The following is an 18,389-nucleotide window of genomic DNA, read 5'->3' as shown; positions in this document are numbered from 1 at the left end:
GTCCCAGGTATGCACCTTCTCCCAGGACTCCTCCCCCCTTTCCTCCTGCAGAGGAGGGAAGTCCACACGCACCTTCTCAGGGAACTCCTGTCTCCTCCCCCCCACCGCAGGGGAAGGACGTCCCTGGCACACCACAGACCTGGCCTTTCAAGTACTGCACCAGCTGTTTGGGGAAGGTGGAGCAACCAGCACACTTCCTGAAACCCCAGAAGTGGTGCCCAGCTGCGGGACTTTTATCCACCCCGTGGGAAGCTGGCGCTACTTCCGTTGTTGCTGGAGGTAGGTAGTGGGGCTTCTTGGAGGTGGGATGAAATGGAGGGGTCCCCCCGAACGCCTTGCGATCGATGTGTTGGTGACCACAGCCCTAGTCAGTCTCATTACTGTCCTCCTCCTCCTCACAACCTCAACCCCACTCGTATCCCCAGTGAGGGTTGGGGACACGGACAGAGGTAAAGGGGGAAAGACCCTCAAAAGTTTTGGAACTACTGCACTAATGTATAGCCATTTCCATGCAAATCAATTGTCTATTACATGTAACTTACTGAAATAAATCAACTTGCTAGAGGAAAGGAGTGCTGGTACATGCAAAGAAAATTGAGTCTATTAGCACTTTAAAACTGGAGAGAGACATGAGCAAGTCTTAGAAAGTGATGCTTCACGTCCTCTAAACATGAGTGTAGTTGACTTTCCTGTTTTATATTTAATAAAGTGAAACTATCAGCATTTGTACAATTTAGTCAGAAATGTTGTGTAAATATTTAAAAAAATGAGTCAATTTAGAAGCATACTTTGAGCCCCCAGGAGATGGGAAAAATTCAGATAAGTGACCTGAAAAATTAGAAAATAATGCATATTACTCTACACCTTTGACAGCGCTTTGTATACAGTTCATTTCAATGTCTCCCCAATACAGCAGGTCAGTTGTTTCTCCCTGATTGTGTTTCATACAACAAAAAGGGAGAGACAATTTTGTATCTTTAAAATATTTCAAGCCATAAAAATTGGCAAGGCAACAGGAGTACCAAGAAACAAAATTAAAAAATTGACTAGATTAAATTAAAAATTAAGCCTCACACAATTAACTTATGGAGAGAGAACCTGAATCTACCCCAAGGAAGTCAACTACACAATTTTCAGATAGCTAATGAATCGTAGTTGTTAAAAGCTGCCTGAAGTCAGACAGAGGAAAGTTAGGAGCCATGAAGCTGTGCCATCTACATACAATAAATAACAGACCAGACCTGAAATAGACCCAGGAGTTCATGAGTTACAAGTCTTCATTTTTAAAATCAAGGCTCCTTAAAACAGAATTAATTATGAAAGGCTTGGGCTAGGTTTTCCTTAACATTGAGGCTTCTATTGTTTGGCTGGAGACAGTTTTCTGCAAAGCTGAATTATGAGGCAGCATCTCTGTTTGCACTGTAATAGCCCGAGGTTTGCAATGGGGTTAAAAAAAATCTAAATGAAAGCTTAGCATTTGCAAATTATTGCAAAATTAAGCAAAACCAATTATGATCAGATCCTCCTATGCTCACAATTTCTTCCCATTGCAGACAAGAACAGGTTTGTTTGTTTGAGTGCAAATAAAATAATTTACAATCTCTCAGAGAAAAGGCCTGGCATATTGACAGAAAGCATCCGCCACTATATAACTACACATGAAAACATGCATTGTTCTGTCAAAGGGCTAGGGCTAGCTTAGGCTTGATTTATATATAAAAAAAAGAATGCCTACTGAGCATGCTCAGAAGTGCCTTTTCAGTTTAAAATTCCCCCCCTAGCCTACTCATGAATGTACCTAAAGACACCAATATTGGGAGTTCATTACTCTCAGATGTGTAATCAAAATATGGATTATTTCCCTTTTCTCCCTAACTCTTCCACTCCCCAACACTATTTTTTCCACCTCTGCATACAGCAGAAAGGCAAAAAGTTGTGTCAAACTTTTGACAAAGGCCAATCATGGAGATAACCAGGGGTGGACAAATTTTGGAAAAACCTACTTACCAGACAAAAAAGGGACTCGCCACCCTCCCCCCCAAAGTGTTTTTTTAATGGCATAAATTCCTAATAAGAATAAGAACAGTAATTACTAATAAGTTATTAATAAATATCACCCAAGTTATTAATAAATATATTATAAACCTCTACCTTTTTTCTCTGCTGCCATGTCTCCTCCCCTTGCTCCATCAGCTCTCCTGGTGCCTGCTACCCCCCAACCCCTCACCCTCCTTTGCTGTACTGACTCCTGCCCTTCTCACAGCCCTCAGCCTTCCTTAGACCTGCCCCCCTCTGCCAGTAGCCCCACTCTGATCATGTAAGCCACCCTTCCTCATCCCCTCTTCTAACACCTCCCTCTACACACCTGCCCTGCCTCTCTCCTCTGGTGCTGGTCCCTCCTCTGCAGGTGTCTGCCCTTCTGCTTCACCCCCAGAATCCCCTGGCACCTGCATCCTCCTGGTGCCTCCCCCTTCCCTCACTGCCCTTACCCACCCCCTGTTCCCCTCTGCCCCTGTTCCCCTCATGCCCCTGTGCCCTCACACATGCCTTGCTCCATCCCCACCTTCCTCATGCCCAGCCCTTCTTTCAAGCCATCTCCCAGAACCTTCCCCTCCCCCCTCTAGTCCCCAGGGCCCTTACCCGCTCCTCTCCCAGCATCATCCTCGCACTGACACCTCCCCTCCTGCCCTTTTCCTCAATGTCTGCACTTGGCCCCCTGGCATTTGTCTCTCCTGCACCCCGTCCTTTGGTGCCTTCCCCTTTCTTCTTCTCATAAACTCTTCCCCTCAGCACAAGCCCCTTCCCTGTATTTTCCCCCTCCCCTCCCCCACAGCCCAGCCCTTTCCCCTCCCCCAGAGCCAGCTCTAGGTTTTTTGCTACCTCAAGCAAAACATTTTTTGGCAAACCCTCCCTTTTTGTTGTTGTCTTTTACACGTTTGCATTTTGCAATGGTCTTTGTTTGTTTGTTTTTGTCCCGGCATTTTAGCCCTATAAATAGCAAATAGCATTTTCATTTGTTTTTTCCATAAAGGCAAAGGCACTCCAAGTGAACTCCCCCTTTAACTTGCTGCTGGGTCACAGCAGCCTTTTCCCTGCCCTGTCCAGCCCCTCCCTATGGACAAGCACCCCTCACTCCCAATGCACAGGGGGGCAGGGTGCAGGGACAGCACAGAGCCAGAGGGGTGCAGTGACCAGTGGAGGGGTATATGGGGGTGGCACGGGGACTGGGAGGCACAGAGCCAGAGGGACACAGGGATCGGGGGGAGCAGGGTGCGGTGGAGGCACAGGCAGAGGGATCGGGGTCTAGGGGCATTGCAGGGAACTGGCAGCACAGAGCTGGGGGGGGGCAGGGATCAGGGGGAGCAGGGTGTAAGGGCAGCGCAGAGCCAAAGGGTCGCAGGGAAGAGGGAGAGCAGGGGATCTGGGGTGCAGGAGAGACGTGGGGAACAGGCGGCGCGGAGACAAAGGGGGGCTGGGGCCTTGGCAGGACTGGAGCCGGCAGGGTGGGGCCTGGCTACACCACAGCCAGCTTCCAGGGACACGCAGCCAGAGCCGAGCTGCTGCAGCTCTTTAAAATCAGCGGGGCCGTGTCACACCAGCGTCCTGGCATCCCGCCCCGCCTCCGCACGCCAGATCTGCATGTAGGCAGCCCGGTGGCAAGAATCACCGCACTTCCCCCTTCCCAGTGGCGCTCTGCTCCTCCGCCGGCCGGCGGATCGGATAGGGCCGCACCGCCCGTAGCGCGGGCTTCCGCTAGCCCGTCACAACGGCCCACCAGGCCAGTCTGTCCCTGCACTCGCCAGCTGGTAAAATCTACTCGCCATGGGTGAGCAAGCGTATTTGTCGAGCCCTGGACATTACAATTCCAATAAGAGTGGTCAGGAACTTACTTTGTGCACCCTCACTTATATTTAACACTATTATGCAAAACCCACATATTTTCTCCCTGGTTAGAAGCTCTTTAACATGATAATTGGTGTTTTAAACAAATTAAAAAGGCAATAATGACGATGCATTAATTTCTGATAATCATGGCTCTAAAGTTATTAAAATGAAACTACAACATGCCTCATTTATCCTAATCAAAATAATCCACTTTTTGTTATCCGGTACTGTAGTTTTGGTATTTTATGATTACAAGTCACTCAGAGTTCTTGCATGGAGGGTGACAACATCCAATGTTATCACTGTAGAAACTTATCACATATTTCACTCTCAATTAAAAACCCAGCCACTGTGATAAAATTTATTTTTCTAAAAAATGTACAGATTGGAGGCCACGTAAACATCTAGGCTGTGTCTAGACTACATGCCTCCGTCAGCAGAGGCATGCAGATTAGACAGATAGGCAAAGGCAAATGAAGCCGCGATTTAAATGATCGCGGCTTCATTTACATTTACATGGCTGCCGTGCTGAGCCGACAAACAGCTGATCGGCTGTTTGTCGGCTCGCGCGCTAGTCTGGACGTTCCCCCTGTCGACATCAAAGCCCTTTGTCGGCAGCCCCGTTATTCCTCGTGGAATGAGGTTTACCGGGGCTGCCGACAAAGGGCTTTGATGTCGACAGGGGGAACGTCCAGACTAGCGCGCGAGCCGACAAACAGCTGATCAGCTGTTTGGCGGCTCAGCGTGGCAGCCATGTAAATGTAAATGAAGCCACGATCATTTAAATCGCGGCTTCATTTGCCTTTGCCAAAACAACAAGTCTACATGGCTCCGTCGACGGAGCCATGTAGTCTAGACATACCCCTAGATAGCATTAACTTTTCCTTAGGGACACAAAGATATGAGAAAATTGCCTTTTGTACATTCTGTAAAGGTCCATTCAATTGCACAATAAGAGTAAACTCCATTTTAAATATCATTTTCAGAAGCATGGAAATGCAATACCAGGGTTGTATGGTTTGGGCCTCATGTTTTGACAGCTGAGGTTAATAATCCTCAAAAATGCAATCCTGAGAAATAGAAGAGAAAAAAAGTGTTGTAAGTGTTTGTCTATCTAGTAGGGGCCTCAAACTAGGCTTACAGTCTGGTTGTGAAGGTCGCTGCATGGGCTGGTATGGAAGATATTTATAAAATCTTATGACATTTGAATCAAATCTGACTTGGGTTAGAAACTTTTAAGAACACTAATTTCAGTAAAAGACTATCATTCTAGAACTTTATAAATGCTGGCAGCCACTCTATAAATGCAGATAACATCTACATTTAAGATATGTGAAGCAATATTCCTTACTAGTAGACCATCTCCTTGATAAGAGAAGAGAGGAAGTTACTTTAAAAAGGAAACAGGAAAAAAAAGGGATATTGAAGTTCCAGGCACCTACATTCAGCCTTTCAACCCCTGGGTATCTTACACCAAATTCATTAATATTCTGGATTGTAGAAACAGTGGAGATTCTATGGCTCAGTAGGCCAAGGAAGCACAGCCTCTGAGAAAACAAGAAGGATGGGGACGGATCCTGAGAAAGACCCAGGAAGGTGGCAGCAGTAATCACACTCTGGATGAGCTCTATCCCAGAAGCAAGACAGAGCTCCCCTTCAATGAAAGGGCTGGAATATGTGGGTTAGAAGAGGAGCATGTTCTACTTCCTCTTAGGAGTCTGCTTCAGACAGGCCTTTGAGAACTAAGAACTAGCTCAGATGCATGGCCAACTGAATACAATTTAGAAGATTATTTCAGTTTTACATTTATAACAAACAAACTAGAAACAAGCAAAATAAAGATCTGAGATTAAGTGCTTCAGAAGGCATCCATGACCCTCCTGCGAAGCTATTGGCTGGGTCTTCAGCATGAAGAACATACCACTCTTATTAGACCTGATATAAAGATATAACCTTGCAATTCTTGTACAATTTTTTTGGAGCCCAATAAGCACAAAACAGAGTGATCAGTGCTAGTGTGAGGTGTCCAAAATGAATTGCTCATCTTCTATCTGACCTATGATTTATCAAGTAAACTAAATATTTATCAGCTTCCTCTGCTGCAGTGAAAAGGTGTCTCTGAAATTGAACTAGACCCCAGCAAGCACAGCAAGAGGTAATCTCTTGTAAAACAGTTAGGTTTTTTTAAATGGATCTTTGTATTTTCTTCTCTCAGGTTACCTTTCCTCAAGATAGTCAAGGAATAAATCCCAGACAAAATGAATACTATACATAATCAAGGCTTATTTTGTAGTGTGATTGTCCAGTTCAAGTAGAAATCTATGTGATTCAGAATCTCCTGCCTAGACTGAAAATTCTGCTACCCACTTTTCTAGAAATCACAGTTCCAGCAGCCTCAAATCTCCATTTTTAAATAGGCCTTCTTTTCACATTTCAGTCTCTTTCTCGGTTAAGTTTTCAGTAAGTACCTCAGGAATACTCTACTGTTAAGGACATCGCTTCATAAGCTTCATTTCAATTAGATATTGATGCATAGAACACATCTCTTCCAACAGCGAGTCCAAAAAAATGAGGTTTACTGAGTCGTACTCCTAACTGATCATTTCTAGTTATTTTGGAGTGATCTGCTTGGATGATGAAAATACAGTGTTCCGCTCTTTCAGGATTTGAGGCACCCTCCACTTCTGTTGTCTTTCTATTGCTGTTTTCATAGTCTAAGACTTAAAATGCACCAGACACAAATAAAACATATTGTGTAAAACCACAAAACCCCAGCTGACTGTGAAAGTGAGAATAGTCTCAACGAAGGATGGCTGTAGCACTGCCAACCACCAGAGCTGTTGCTGCCAGCAGCCTTTCAATATTCATACTTTCAGATTTCAAACCACATATTATTAAATACTATCATAGCTCCTGTTGGAAGAGTCTTTAGTCTCCAAGTACCTGGGAGCTTTTAGGGGGATGTGTCATTTTTCAGTTTATAATTAATAGGGAGAATGATTTAGTCCTTAGATGGACATTTTACTTTTCCAAAGAACTTGGGCTATACCAACATCCTGACATACACAAACGCAGTGAGAGGGGCAGGGTCTGGGCTCAGGAGCCCAGGATGTAATACTTGAATCAAACATTCCATTCCAAGGTGAGACAACAGATCCAAACCTGCTCAACTAGTTCCTATACTCCCCTAGCCAGAATGGAGCTCACTGGAGCTGCCCCTAAAAAGGAGAATAGCAAACTGGTGTCAGAGGTATTCAAGGACAATTCAGGCTACAATAGAGAAATGCTTTTTTCTGGCTAGAGTACATACTGAGGAGGTACATTCTGCATTTTAATATGGGACAAGCTACAGACTGAACCTCTTGGGTCTGGGACACTCTGGTGGCTGGGAGTCCAGTGCCCAGGAGTGGGACCAGGAGGAGGGAGGGCTGGCAGTCTGGAAAACAGCTGGGAGCCCAGCACCGGGGCTGGCAGAGGAATCAGCCTTGAGGTAGAGAGCCGAGAGCCTCGTGCTAGGGCTGGCAGCAGCCCCTGGCTGGGGGTACAGAGCCCAGCAGCTGGGACTGGACCAGCAGTGGCACCCGGCTGGGAGCATGGAGCCGAGTGGCCAGGCAGGTCTGGCCCACATTTTGGCACCTGAGGCAGGGAGCTCAAATGATGCCCCCATGCCACATTTTTCCCTGCCAGCCTGTTATGTCTCTTGTGCCCTCCTTCCTCCAGCACAGCACTCCACCATCTCTGTGCATCTAGAGCAGAGAGAATACATATGCACCAGCAGCGGACAATTTTCTACACTCTGGGTCCTAGTGGCCCTCCCCCCCAGTCTGGCACCTGAGGCAGCCACCTCAGTTCGCCTCATGGTAAGGCCAGCCCTGTGGCCAGGGCCAGCCCAGCAGTGGCACCCACTGGGGACTGGCAACCGGAAGGCTGGGGGGGCTGGTGGCAGCGCTCAGCCAGCGGCCAAGGAGGGAGCTGGACAGGTGGCTGGACCAACAGTGGGCCTAGGTGGGGGTGCAGAGCCCAGAGGGGAGCCTGACTGGGTCTGCTGATGGAACCAGAGTGAGCCCAGAGCTCATCAGCAGAGGGTCAGAAATTGACCTCCCCTGGTCTGGCAAATTCCCTCATTCAGAACCACTCAAAATTCTACCTAATTAAGTCAGTGTAGTTTTCACCAGACCAGGCCAGAGACCAGCTAGATGGAATCCATGTTTAGGGAGGTGGGAGATGTTAGGATTTTTGGGAGGGGTGTGAAAGGCACTAAAACAAAAAACAAGGAGTTTTGATGGAAATAAGGATAAAAAGCTTGAAGACTGGCAGACTGGAAACGAGTAACAAAACTCCATTTTTAAAGCAAAAAGTAGACTCTGGTTTGTATCTTTTATAGATAAGTTTTTCCCCAAAAATTTTAGGCATGAGTAATTTGCAAAAATTCTAGCATTTGCAACATTCATTTCCCCTGACATTCCTCCCACGCCAACATTTTAATTCAAGGAATTTAGCAAACGGAATAATATTAAATACTTGAAGGGATTTGATCAGCCTAAAATTTTTACATGGTAAACAAATATTTCTACCATTTGTAGAACTCTGTTAGATTTAAAGAGTGAAAGAATTAGATGATCATTAAGAAGCAAACTGTTCCAGTGGCTATATTGGTAAATTATTGATGTTTCTCTGTATCCTAGCCTTTAAAAAGGAGTTCCAGTTTGCAAAGAGTTACATTCTGGAGCAGATACAGGATGACCGGTCCTATAATAAAAGATTTATCACTATTGTTTACGATGCCCTTGTAACACCACACACACAGAGCCCTTCACAATCTTCAAATTTAGAAATACAGGTCCTCTTCTCATTAGCTTAATACTAGTGCAGAGCCAGCGTAAGGCAGGTCCTTGCAAATGAGACAGTGTAAGGAGAAGAATAGAAACAGTGGTGAACAAAAGATATTTTGCTGATACTGGACTTTTTGGACAATGCAGCTCCACTAGTGGGAGCACTAGATCTGACAAGGCACTAGCCTTTTCACCCATGTTGTCATTTGACACAGCCCAGAGTAGGTCAAGACAATAACAGAAGTGAAGATGTCTGTCAACAATGTTTTCTTACCTAAATGAGCACTCAGATTGGTTCTGCTACAGCAATGGTGGTGCAGACAGTTCTCTTATCAAATCATAGTTATGGTAGATCACACTGGAAAAAATTAGCAACTGTACTTGACAGTATTACTGTGATAAATCAACCATATTTTAGTCCACCAAGGGACTGGCAGGAGCATTTCTTGAGTTTCCAAATTTAAAATTTATCTCTGGTGACCCAAGACATGGATTCCAGCCTTAAAAAAAAAAATCCCCTTCTCCCAAAACAACCCCCACCAGCTACTGTAGTGTTCCACATCTCTAAAAACACAAAATTCCTATCAATGCCAGATAAGCATGGAAAGATTCAGAATGGGCTTTCAGACTCACTGGTGAGTGGGAAATTGATCTATTCAGCTTTTGCTCTTTTTAGATTTCTTTCTATTTCTTAATTGTTAGGTGGTCAGATTCTTCCCCATCTGCTTCCCAGCTGAGTGCTTATTGCCTTGCCAATAGGCAATCCTTTCAGTCTATTTCAGTTATTGGCTAATGGCCTTGCCTACCACCAGGGCTGAAGTCTTTGATGCAGGAAGATAACAGAACTACTTCCTCTGTGTTCTACTAATGACCCAGGCCTGTTATGGTCTTCAGTTTTTAAACAACATACTGTCAAACAGCACAGCAAGGCAAGGCAACTCTGCGAAGAAAGGTGGTCTACATTTCCAACTTATTTGAAACAAAAAGTTTTGAAACCACTGTAGATGGTGCCATGTTTAAAATACAGTTGTGTTAATCTGGAGGTCAACACTACAGCAGCTTAATGTTCACCTCAAACATCTATTAAAAATACAATTTGCTCTGTTCAGATAGGGTTTTAAAAACAAGTCCCCCCCCCCCCCTTTTATCCTAGTTAGGGATGTGAGTAGTGGACTACTCGCTTCTACCGCTTTGCTGCCTCGGTATGAGAGGCAGCAAGGGGGGGGGGGGTGAGGGACTGGCTTAAAAGTCAGTTCCCCCGAGCATTGTCTCCACGGTCTCCCCTTCCTTTCATTTCCCCTCCCCAAAAGACGCAGTCGGGGGAGGAAGAGGGATAGGCGAGGCTGTTCTGGCAGCAGCCCCTGCTCACGATGGTTGGGGCTGGCCGCAGACAGGGGCTGCTGCCAGAGCAGCCCCTGTCCATGGCCTGCCTGGGCTCGTGAACAGAGACTACTGGACCCAGTGCAAGCCGAGACCAAGCAGTCCCAGCTCACGCCGGTCGGGGATCGCTGCACCTCTGCATTTTAAATGTAGTAAGAGCCTGGCAGCCAAATAACCACTCTTTAACATCCATAATCCTAGAATAGCCATACCCTGAGGGGCATGTCAGCAGGAGTGGCAGACTGACTTAACTCGTTTACAACATCCTTTTTAGATGGTTAACTTAATTTCCTCTAAAACCTCAGAGTTTACATGAATTTCCCTTTCTGCAGAATTCCAATTGGGGTCATTTGCATGCTTTCCAGACACCTCACAGGGTGGCTCAATAGCCTAACTCCTATCGCCACTAAGCACCTTTTCTTCTCTTAGAAATTGGTAAATTTTACATAAAGTTCATCAGCATGGCAGAAACCTATCACTTGTATCTATAAGCTCCAATATCATGACAAAATGCCTTTTGAAGCCTGTCAACACTATTCCTTCAGCCAGCCCACAGGACTGTTAAAACAAGAATGTATGCTAATCCTCCAGGGATTGAACACTGCGCCTCCGCAGCCCTCCCAGCGCTGTTAGATACTAGATAACTGGGCTAATCTCAAACACCAGTTTGTATGAACATTTTAGAAGAGTCTCACCCAAGTCTACAAGGTCTAGATGCAGCTTCAACATGGCTATGCTAGAGATGTGGGAAGTATTCCCTGTTCCATGTGCTGAACATAACATACAACTTTGTTTCCCTTAGGGACTGAAAGAAAAAAAACCAATTGGGGGGCTGCACAGAAGCGAGAAACAAAAAAACAGAAAACCCCCACAAACCCTCATGGACGTGGCACCTGAATGAGGAGGAGAAAGACATTCCAGAGGTGGTACTTGGTCCTGCCATGACCTCTCAAGGTCCCTTCCAGTTCTATGAGATAGAACTATCTCCATATGTTATATTATGCCCCACATTCCCCTCAGACACCAGAGCCTCGGAAGGCTCAGTCCAGTAGATTGTGTGTGCTCCAGCCTTGGGGGGGCGGTGGCGGTGCTGGAGCACCAGCAGGAGTTCCCCCATGCTGGGGGTAGCTCTGAGCTTCGAGGCCAGATCCAGGAAAGCTGAAGGGCTGCATTCAGCCCTCCTACCCCTTCCTTATGATCTGGAAGTGAGACATCTTTCCTGCGTTTCATGTGCACCAGTGTCACTAACCTTTTAGCTTGATCCTAAATCCTCTGAATTTCATTTATAATTTTTTTCCTTGGTTCTGAATTATTTGTAGGATTCACAATCCATTTTTGTGCTTCCCCAGTCCTGTACTGCCATTAACAGTCTCAGAAGCGTAGCAGTGTTAGTCTATAAGTTTAAAAACAAGTAGTCCTATAGCACCTTCAAGATTAACATATGGGCAAAACTCACTGGTGCTACAGGACTACTCATTTCCATTAACAGGGCCACTCGTCTTGAAATTAGGTGTCTTCTGGCAGCTGTTTTAAGTGTGGGGGGAAAAAAATTAGGAAGGGGTGGTCAGAGAAAATAAAGGGAACAGAGAAAAGAAGGAGGCGGAGTCAGGAGGGGAAAAAAAGGGTAAATGTGAGAATACACACAATTCTGCAGATTCACAGTTTAAGCCATGTGGCTGACTAAAAAATGTAAAAAGGCACAGTCTGCTACTCGATCGTCCAACTACTGCGGATAAAGTAAAGTATCAACATCTACAGAAGTAAAAGAAACTAACATATGGACTATTGTCCAGGCAAGCCTGAAGAAATTCAAAGTCACTGTACTACTGAGATTCTTTTAAGCTTCCATATCCTCCTCTCTTCTAGAGACTGGGGACACATTAAATATTTCTAGTCTACATCAGTGGCTCCCAACCTTTTTTATACCACAGACCAGCAAACCCATTCACAAACTTTTGGTGGACTGGTAATATTTATTCAAAACTGCAAATAAAATGTTACCAGTCCACCAAAAGTTTGTGAATGGGTTTGCTGGTCTGCGGTATAAAAAGCCTTGCCCCCTCCTCCCCCCAGAGGTCCCCAGTGCCAGCTCTAACCCTTAGAGCCCCCTCCCCCCAGCCTCCTGCCCTCAGAACCCCCAGTGTCAGCCCCCCATCCCAAATGCCCCAGTGCCAGCCCCCCGCTCCTTAGAGCCCACCACCACCAGAGCCCCCACTGCCAGACTCCTGTTTCCAGAGCCCCACTGCACCCAACCCCCCTTTGTACCTCCCCAGTTCCAGCCCCCAGTTCCCAACATTAGCTCTGTCCCAGTGCCAGCCCTGCCCCTGTAGCCCCCTCACTACTAGCCCCACTCCCAGAGCCCCCCAGTGCCAGCTCCCCACCCTGACTGCCTTAATGCTCTCCCAGTGTCAGAACCCCCCCCCCTTAAAGCTTCCCAGGACTAGCCCCACCCCCAGAGCCTTCCAGCACTAGCCCCGCCATCGGAGCCCCCAGTGCCTGATCTGCCCTCTTCACCTAACCCTGCGCTGCCTCCTAGCCACCAGCTGAGTACTGCTGCCTGGGTCGTGGCAGCTCTAAGGCTGCTGTGCTGGGCTCTATTGTGTGGCAGGAAGGCCGCACAAACCACTCTACCATGGCCTGGAAGGGACCCCGCCCCAGGCCCCGCCTCTCAGCCAACCAGTGCCAGGCATAGGTGGGGCAGGTTATGCCTCTCCCAACAGCCAAGGTGGGAGAAGAGGGGCTGGACGGAGTATCCCAGCCCCAGCTCCCAGAGCCACCACGGCTTGGCAGCCAGTGGTTCACGGGCCGGACCAGGGATTGGGAGCTGCTGGACATCTCAAAACTCTTGGCTCGGGAGCAAAACTGATGATGATGATGATCTCTTAGGCAGGCCTGAAAGGAGCTGTGACCAAAGGTTCTCAAACTTTTCAGCCTGCAACAACAAACATTACTGAATGACCCCAGGAGAGAGGATCAAAGCCTGAGCCCGCCTTATCCCTACCACTCAAAGCGAGGGGTACAAAACCCACACCATGGACCTTATACTCATACAGGGTGCCTACAGCCTGAGCCCCATTGCCCAGGGCTGAAATCCTTGAGCTTCAGCTTTAGCCCTGGGAGGTGGGGCTTAGGCTTTGTCCCAAGGCTCCAGCAAATCCGAACCAGTCCTGGTGACCCCACCAAAATGGAGTTGTGTGTCAGCATCCCAAAGTGGGTCACACACTGAGAATGGCTGAATGAGACCCTAAATTGAGCACAATGCTGTGGATGAGCCACTCACTTCTGAGCTCCAGAAACCCCAGGGAATTATGTCCTTACCTGTGTTTCTGGTCAAATTCCTTTCTGGCTACCAAAATTCCTCCTGTAGATTGAAGGGGTATGGTATTGTTCTTTCAACCTTGTCCTGTATTTAGAGGTGTTGAGCGCTGTTAAACAGCTGCTGCATTCCACCACAGAATTGGCACTATTTAATGCTATTGCACTTTTCATACAAAATGATCCCTGAATGCAGAAATGCTTTCACCCACTCTCTGCTCAAATTCACCCTCATTCCTATTCTGAGAAGGTTACATTTGAAACCGATCCCCACTCACCCACGCAAAGCAGAATTCTCATCATTCTAATCCAAGTAGCTGATGCTTATTTGTCATGTGGCAATGCCCAAAACTCTCAAACATGCTTGGGGACCCATTATGCTAAGCACTGGTCAGACCTATACTAAGTGACAATCCCTGTTCTGAAAAGTAGGAGACAGTAGGCAGCTGTAAAGCAGCAATGAGGTATGTGCTACCTGCAAAGAAGAGAGCTTTACAAGATCAGAAATTTGAGCCTAGAACAAGTTGCATGTGAAATTGTGCAGTCTCACATGGAAACAGCATGATGTCTCTATTTATGAAAGGATGATGCAACAGAGATGCATGTGCACAGAGCGTTGGCATTTCCTTTATTTTGCTTCCGGCAAGGAAGTCCCTTCTGGAATAATGAGAATACAACACCCACTGCAACATGGTGTGGAGGACAAGGAAAGCTGAAAGGAGGGGCTCTCTGCCCTTCACACACAGGGGACATCGTAGCAACAGGTACAGATAGTGTAAAACAAAAAGGGAAGATTCTCTTAGTCTAGCGAGCCACTTACCTGAATAGCTTGGCGCCCTTGCTGAGCATCTGCTAGCAATTGGATGGTGAGGGTTCTGGAATCCTGGAGGGCATCTTGGAGGTAGATAAAGCTATGACCCACATGTCGTCCCATGGTGCATTCCCGGCAGATAGGGACTGAACAAGTGTCACAGTAGAAATGCAGCACCTGGAAAAAGGCCACAGAAACATTAAGCTACCCACAGAAGAAAACAAGCATCTTTAACCATACGAGAAGATATTACAGGCAGTAATGATAAGCAAAGTTTTCACAGCAGCTTATATAGAGGAAAAGCGCTCTCTCTTGTAAGCAGACACTTCTACATGGACAAAAATAAAATAGAAGTGTTATTGTTTTCTTTGCAATACAATACCAGGATGTACATCTCACCCTCCTCCCAAGAACGGAAACCATCTGCCAACACTCACCCATTCGGGTATGTCCCCTATTGCATTTTCAGATAACTTTATGAAATGTTTGAATATGCGAGAAAAGTTACTAAGCCATTTAAACGTACAATCGCTGCACTGGGCGCATCAAGCAAAAAACAAAGGACAAATCCTCTTTTTGATCTTTCAGTCTGTCTACATGACAGAACCTTCAGGGCAAACTGGAGGCAAAAGCTTGCTATCAGTGGTGACAAAGAACTGTGACAATTCTCCTGTGCCAGCCAGCACTTTTAGTGTCAGTGGAACTTCTGGGAAGAAGCTGGAATTATGAGGAAGAAACTGTACTAACTGTAAGTTAGTTACAGAATTTAAAGATTATCCTATAAGCCAAATGCAATCACGTTGGTTAACAAAGCTGATCCAAATCTCAATCACATTCACTCTGGATGGGAACTTTGTATATTTCATATCATTTATTTATTCACTAGTAGTAACTTGTGGAGCTTGCATGTTTGCATTCCAGCCAACAGAGGGAAGTGGTACACAGATGTAGCATGCTATACAGATGTGTGTTATGTTAAGTAAAAGAAATAAGTTGGATTTCAAAAACAGATCTGTGTAGGAGTGTAAAAACCACCAAGCAACCTCAGAACAAGAAAGCTCAGAGTGAAATCTAAAACTAACTTACTTACACGCAACATTCTTAATTCAGGAGATCATAAAAAGCACTTGAAAATCCAAAACAGTCAAAAGCCAAATCCATTGTACAATGCAAATAAGGTCTTATACACCACAAATACAGTTTTTCCACTCATCCCTAATCTACTAGTTACTTTAATCTACTCCACAGGAATGATCAAGCACAAAACAGAAACAAGAGCCAGATAATGTTGAGCATGGAGTGGTGACACAGTGGGAGGCACGGCACTACAGAATCTAATGGTAACCAACATTCTCTGTACCAACTTTTTTGAGGGAGGGAGGGAGAGAAATGGGGAGGGGGGAACTGGAAGGAAACACAGGAGACGACTATCCTGATTTCCTAACATTTACTCCATTTATAGATCACAATAAGCCAGGCAACAGGCTCACTTCTCCACCTTGCATGGACACAGTTTATATTTAGTAGACTAGAGACATAATATCTGTAGTAGCACACAAAGTTGTGTGCGTGTAGTTAATAAACTCCATCAAATTTAAAAATTAAAGCATCTTATTAATGTCAAGCTGCTTTAATTTCTAAATATGAAGTTTGGAACTACACATTTTCCAGTAGTAGAAAATTCCTTCTGTGCACAATGTGGTAAGTTAGTTTACTATATTATAGTCTTCTCTTGCAGTGATGCATTTTCAGTATAAGTTTACAAAGAACATGCATTAAACATTGCTGGGCCATCTAACTTTTAAACAACAAAGGGGGGATGGGGAAGAAGAGGATGAAAACCAGGCAAGGTATCAAGTCCAGTTAATATTCTTTAAAAACATGTCACATGGACTATGTATCTCACTATCAAGATATCTATCAAGGAGGGCAGTTGAAAAGAAAATGATGATCATATAAGCAAGAGTCCAGCAGCAAGTTAAACTTGCCATTAGCTCCCTCAAACAGCCAATGTCAGAAGCAAAGCTAAGGCAAAGTCCAGGGAACTGTCTTGTTTCACAGATCCAGATGCTGTTGCTGCAGAAAATATCATGCCTAATGCAGGAGTCATCCAGGCCAGGAACATAGAAACTAATCAAGACATTGCTCAATCAACACACTCTCACTGCCCCTCCCTCTAACAGCATGCAAATGAAATAATCAAGTTTATAATGAAACCAACTAACAAATGGTGGATTATTTATTTCAGATATGCAGATTACATAGGGAACATGATAAAGTCTTAAGACAGAACTGAAAAGTCAACCTTCTCCTTCAATTGAGAAGGCTGTTGGCAAATTTCAAAGGCAGAGGTTCCCAATTTGTGAATCATGAGCCACTGGGAGGCACAGAGGAATATTTTGGGGGTGGGGGGAAGAGCATGGCTGGGGTCTGAGCCCTCACAGCATGGAGGGAGCAACCACCAATTCCCATTCCCGGTCTAAGCCCAGAGCCCCAGGTACCAACATTGCCCCCACTCCCGACTATGGCTGCAGCCTTGGTCCTTTACTTCTGCCAGAGCTGTGGCCTCACTCCTAGCCCTGCCTGTGGAGTGTGGTGAGGAGTGCAGACAGGGGTGAGTGGACGCACAAGGTAAAAAGTTTAGGGACCACTGTTCTACGGTGATGTAATTACAAGATTGCAAAGCTTCTTGATAGAAGATAAAAAGTAGCTTTAAGAGAATGGGAACCACCTTTTAAAATGACCATGCTTGCTCCATTTCCACCACCCCTTATTAAGTTAAATTACTTACACACAGACACACCCCTCAATACATGTTCACTCTGCAAAGAAAATGACTAGACAGCGAAAGGCAGCTGGAGAAAAGTAGTCAACTACAAGAGGACTTGTTATCTTCTAAGCACAAGTACTGCGTTTTCTGCCTTTTCCAACTTCCGTTTAAATTCTTATACCTTCCTACAACATAAGGCAACATATTAGAGGTGGGTTAGCTGCACAGGCTTTTTTATTTTATCTAAATGTTACTCACTATATACCCCAATGGACCTGCAAAAAATCAGAGGGCCAGACTGTCCCAGTTACGGGAATGGAGGGAGGGAATTCAGAACTGTCTGGGTGACGGAAGGGTGTTGTCAGCAGGGTTCTCTGGGTAGAAGCCACCATGCCCACCCCACAGCCAACTCCACAATGAATTAGTAAGAAAACTGTCATGTATTATTCACAGTCTCCTTTTCTTAAGCCCCAGGGTTCAGGGCCAGTAGCAGTTTCCTGCCCCCTCACTTGTTTTTTGGTGTTGCTTGTATTGTTTCTCCGCTACTACCAAACAGGGACACCCAAACCCAATAAATAGAAATATCTGTCTCTCTCAATAAAATTTTGTATTTGATTTTAATCAGGAAGGGTTAAGAGCCAAACAAACACCAGACCTTGTGCTACAAATGGTAGATATTCCAGTTTTTTCTTGCAGTAGAAAGATACCTGCAACAGTTCCGATTCCCTCAGGAAAATATGCACTAAACTTAGAGAACCCAAAATAAAAGGCTCTACTAATCCTCTAATTCCTGTATCTGGAGTAACACACTGAAATCAGAAGGGTGTGACTCATGCTATTGAACATATATTCCAAAACACAGGACTACTCTGTGCTATTATTAATTAATAAAATTCTATAGATTGTATCCTTCTATAGAAGGATAAAAAGTTAATTCACAACTATTTTGGGAATATAGCCTCAAAAACACACAGATGTCTTGTTTGGTGCAATGAGCGTAGAGAAGGAAAATTGGAGAAAAAGATACTCCTTTCCTCATAAATTAAAAAAATTAAATAAAGGTCAGATGAACTATTTTTTACTGGATTTATTGTTTGGTTCCATACTCAGTACAAGGCTGTTTTCCACTAAAAATAAGAAATAAGAGGAGGGTTTTTTTAATTTTTAAATATAACATTCTCCACTTCGTTAAACTCTGGGCAATGTTAGTCAGTCGATGCACAAATACTGGAAGATACATTCAATATGTAAAAAGAATAACAATGTTTCTATTAATTTGAGGATTCCAGTCTCTCTTTCAATTTATGTTTTAAGAAGTGCCATAAAAAAATCCCCCAAAAAACAGACATGCTGAGGAGGAGATAAACAGGCAGGAAGATGGTGATGGGAATTATTT

The 18,389-nt window shown here is 45.1% G+C and overlaps 1 protein-coding gene across 1 annotated transcript in view; it reads right to left on the bottom strand.

The window, feature by feature from the left end:
* Positions 1 to 18,389, bottom strand: part of TRIM71 (tripartite motif containing 71) — an 86,836-nt gene that overhangs the window by 13,094 nt on the left and 55,353 nt on the right. The window contains exon 2 of the mRNA XM_075921963.2: positions 14,233 to 14,400. Coding sequence (XP_075778078.2) covers positions 14,233 to 14,400 — 168 coding nt within the window. The remainder of the gene's footprint in view (positions 1 to 14,232; positions 14,401 to 18,389) is intronic.

This window comes from Pelodiscus sinensis, chromosome 2 (genome assembly GCF_052426305.1).
Source record: "Pelodiscus sinensis isolate ZL-2025 chromosome 2, ASM5242630v1, whole genome shotgun sequence".
Lineage (NCBI taxonomy): Eukaryota > Metazoa > Chordata > Testudines > Trionychidae > Pelodiscus > Pelodiscus sinensis.
This window is presented reverse-complemented; position numbering and strand designations above follow the sequence as displayed.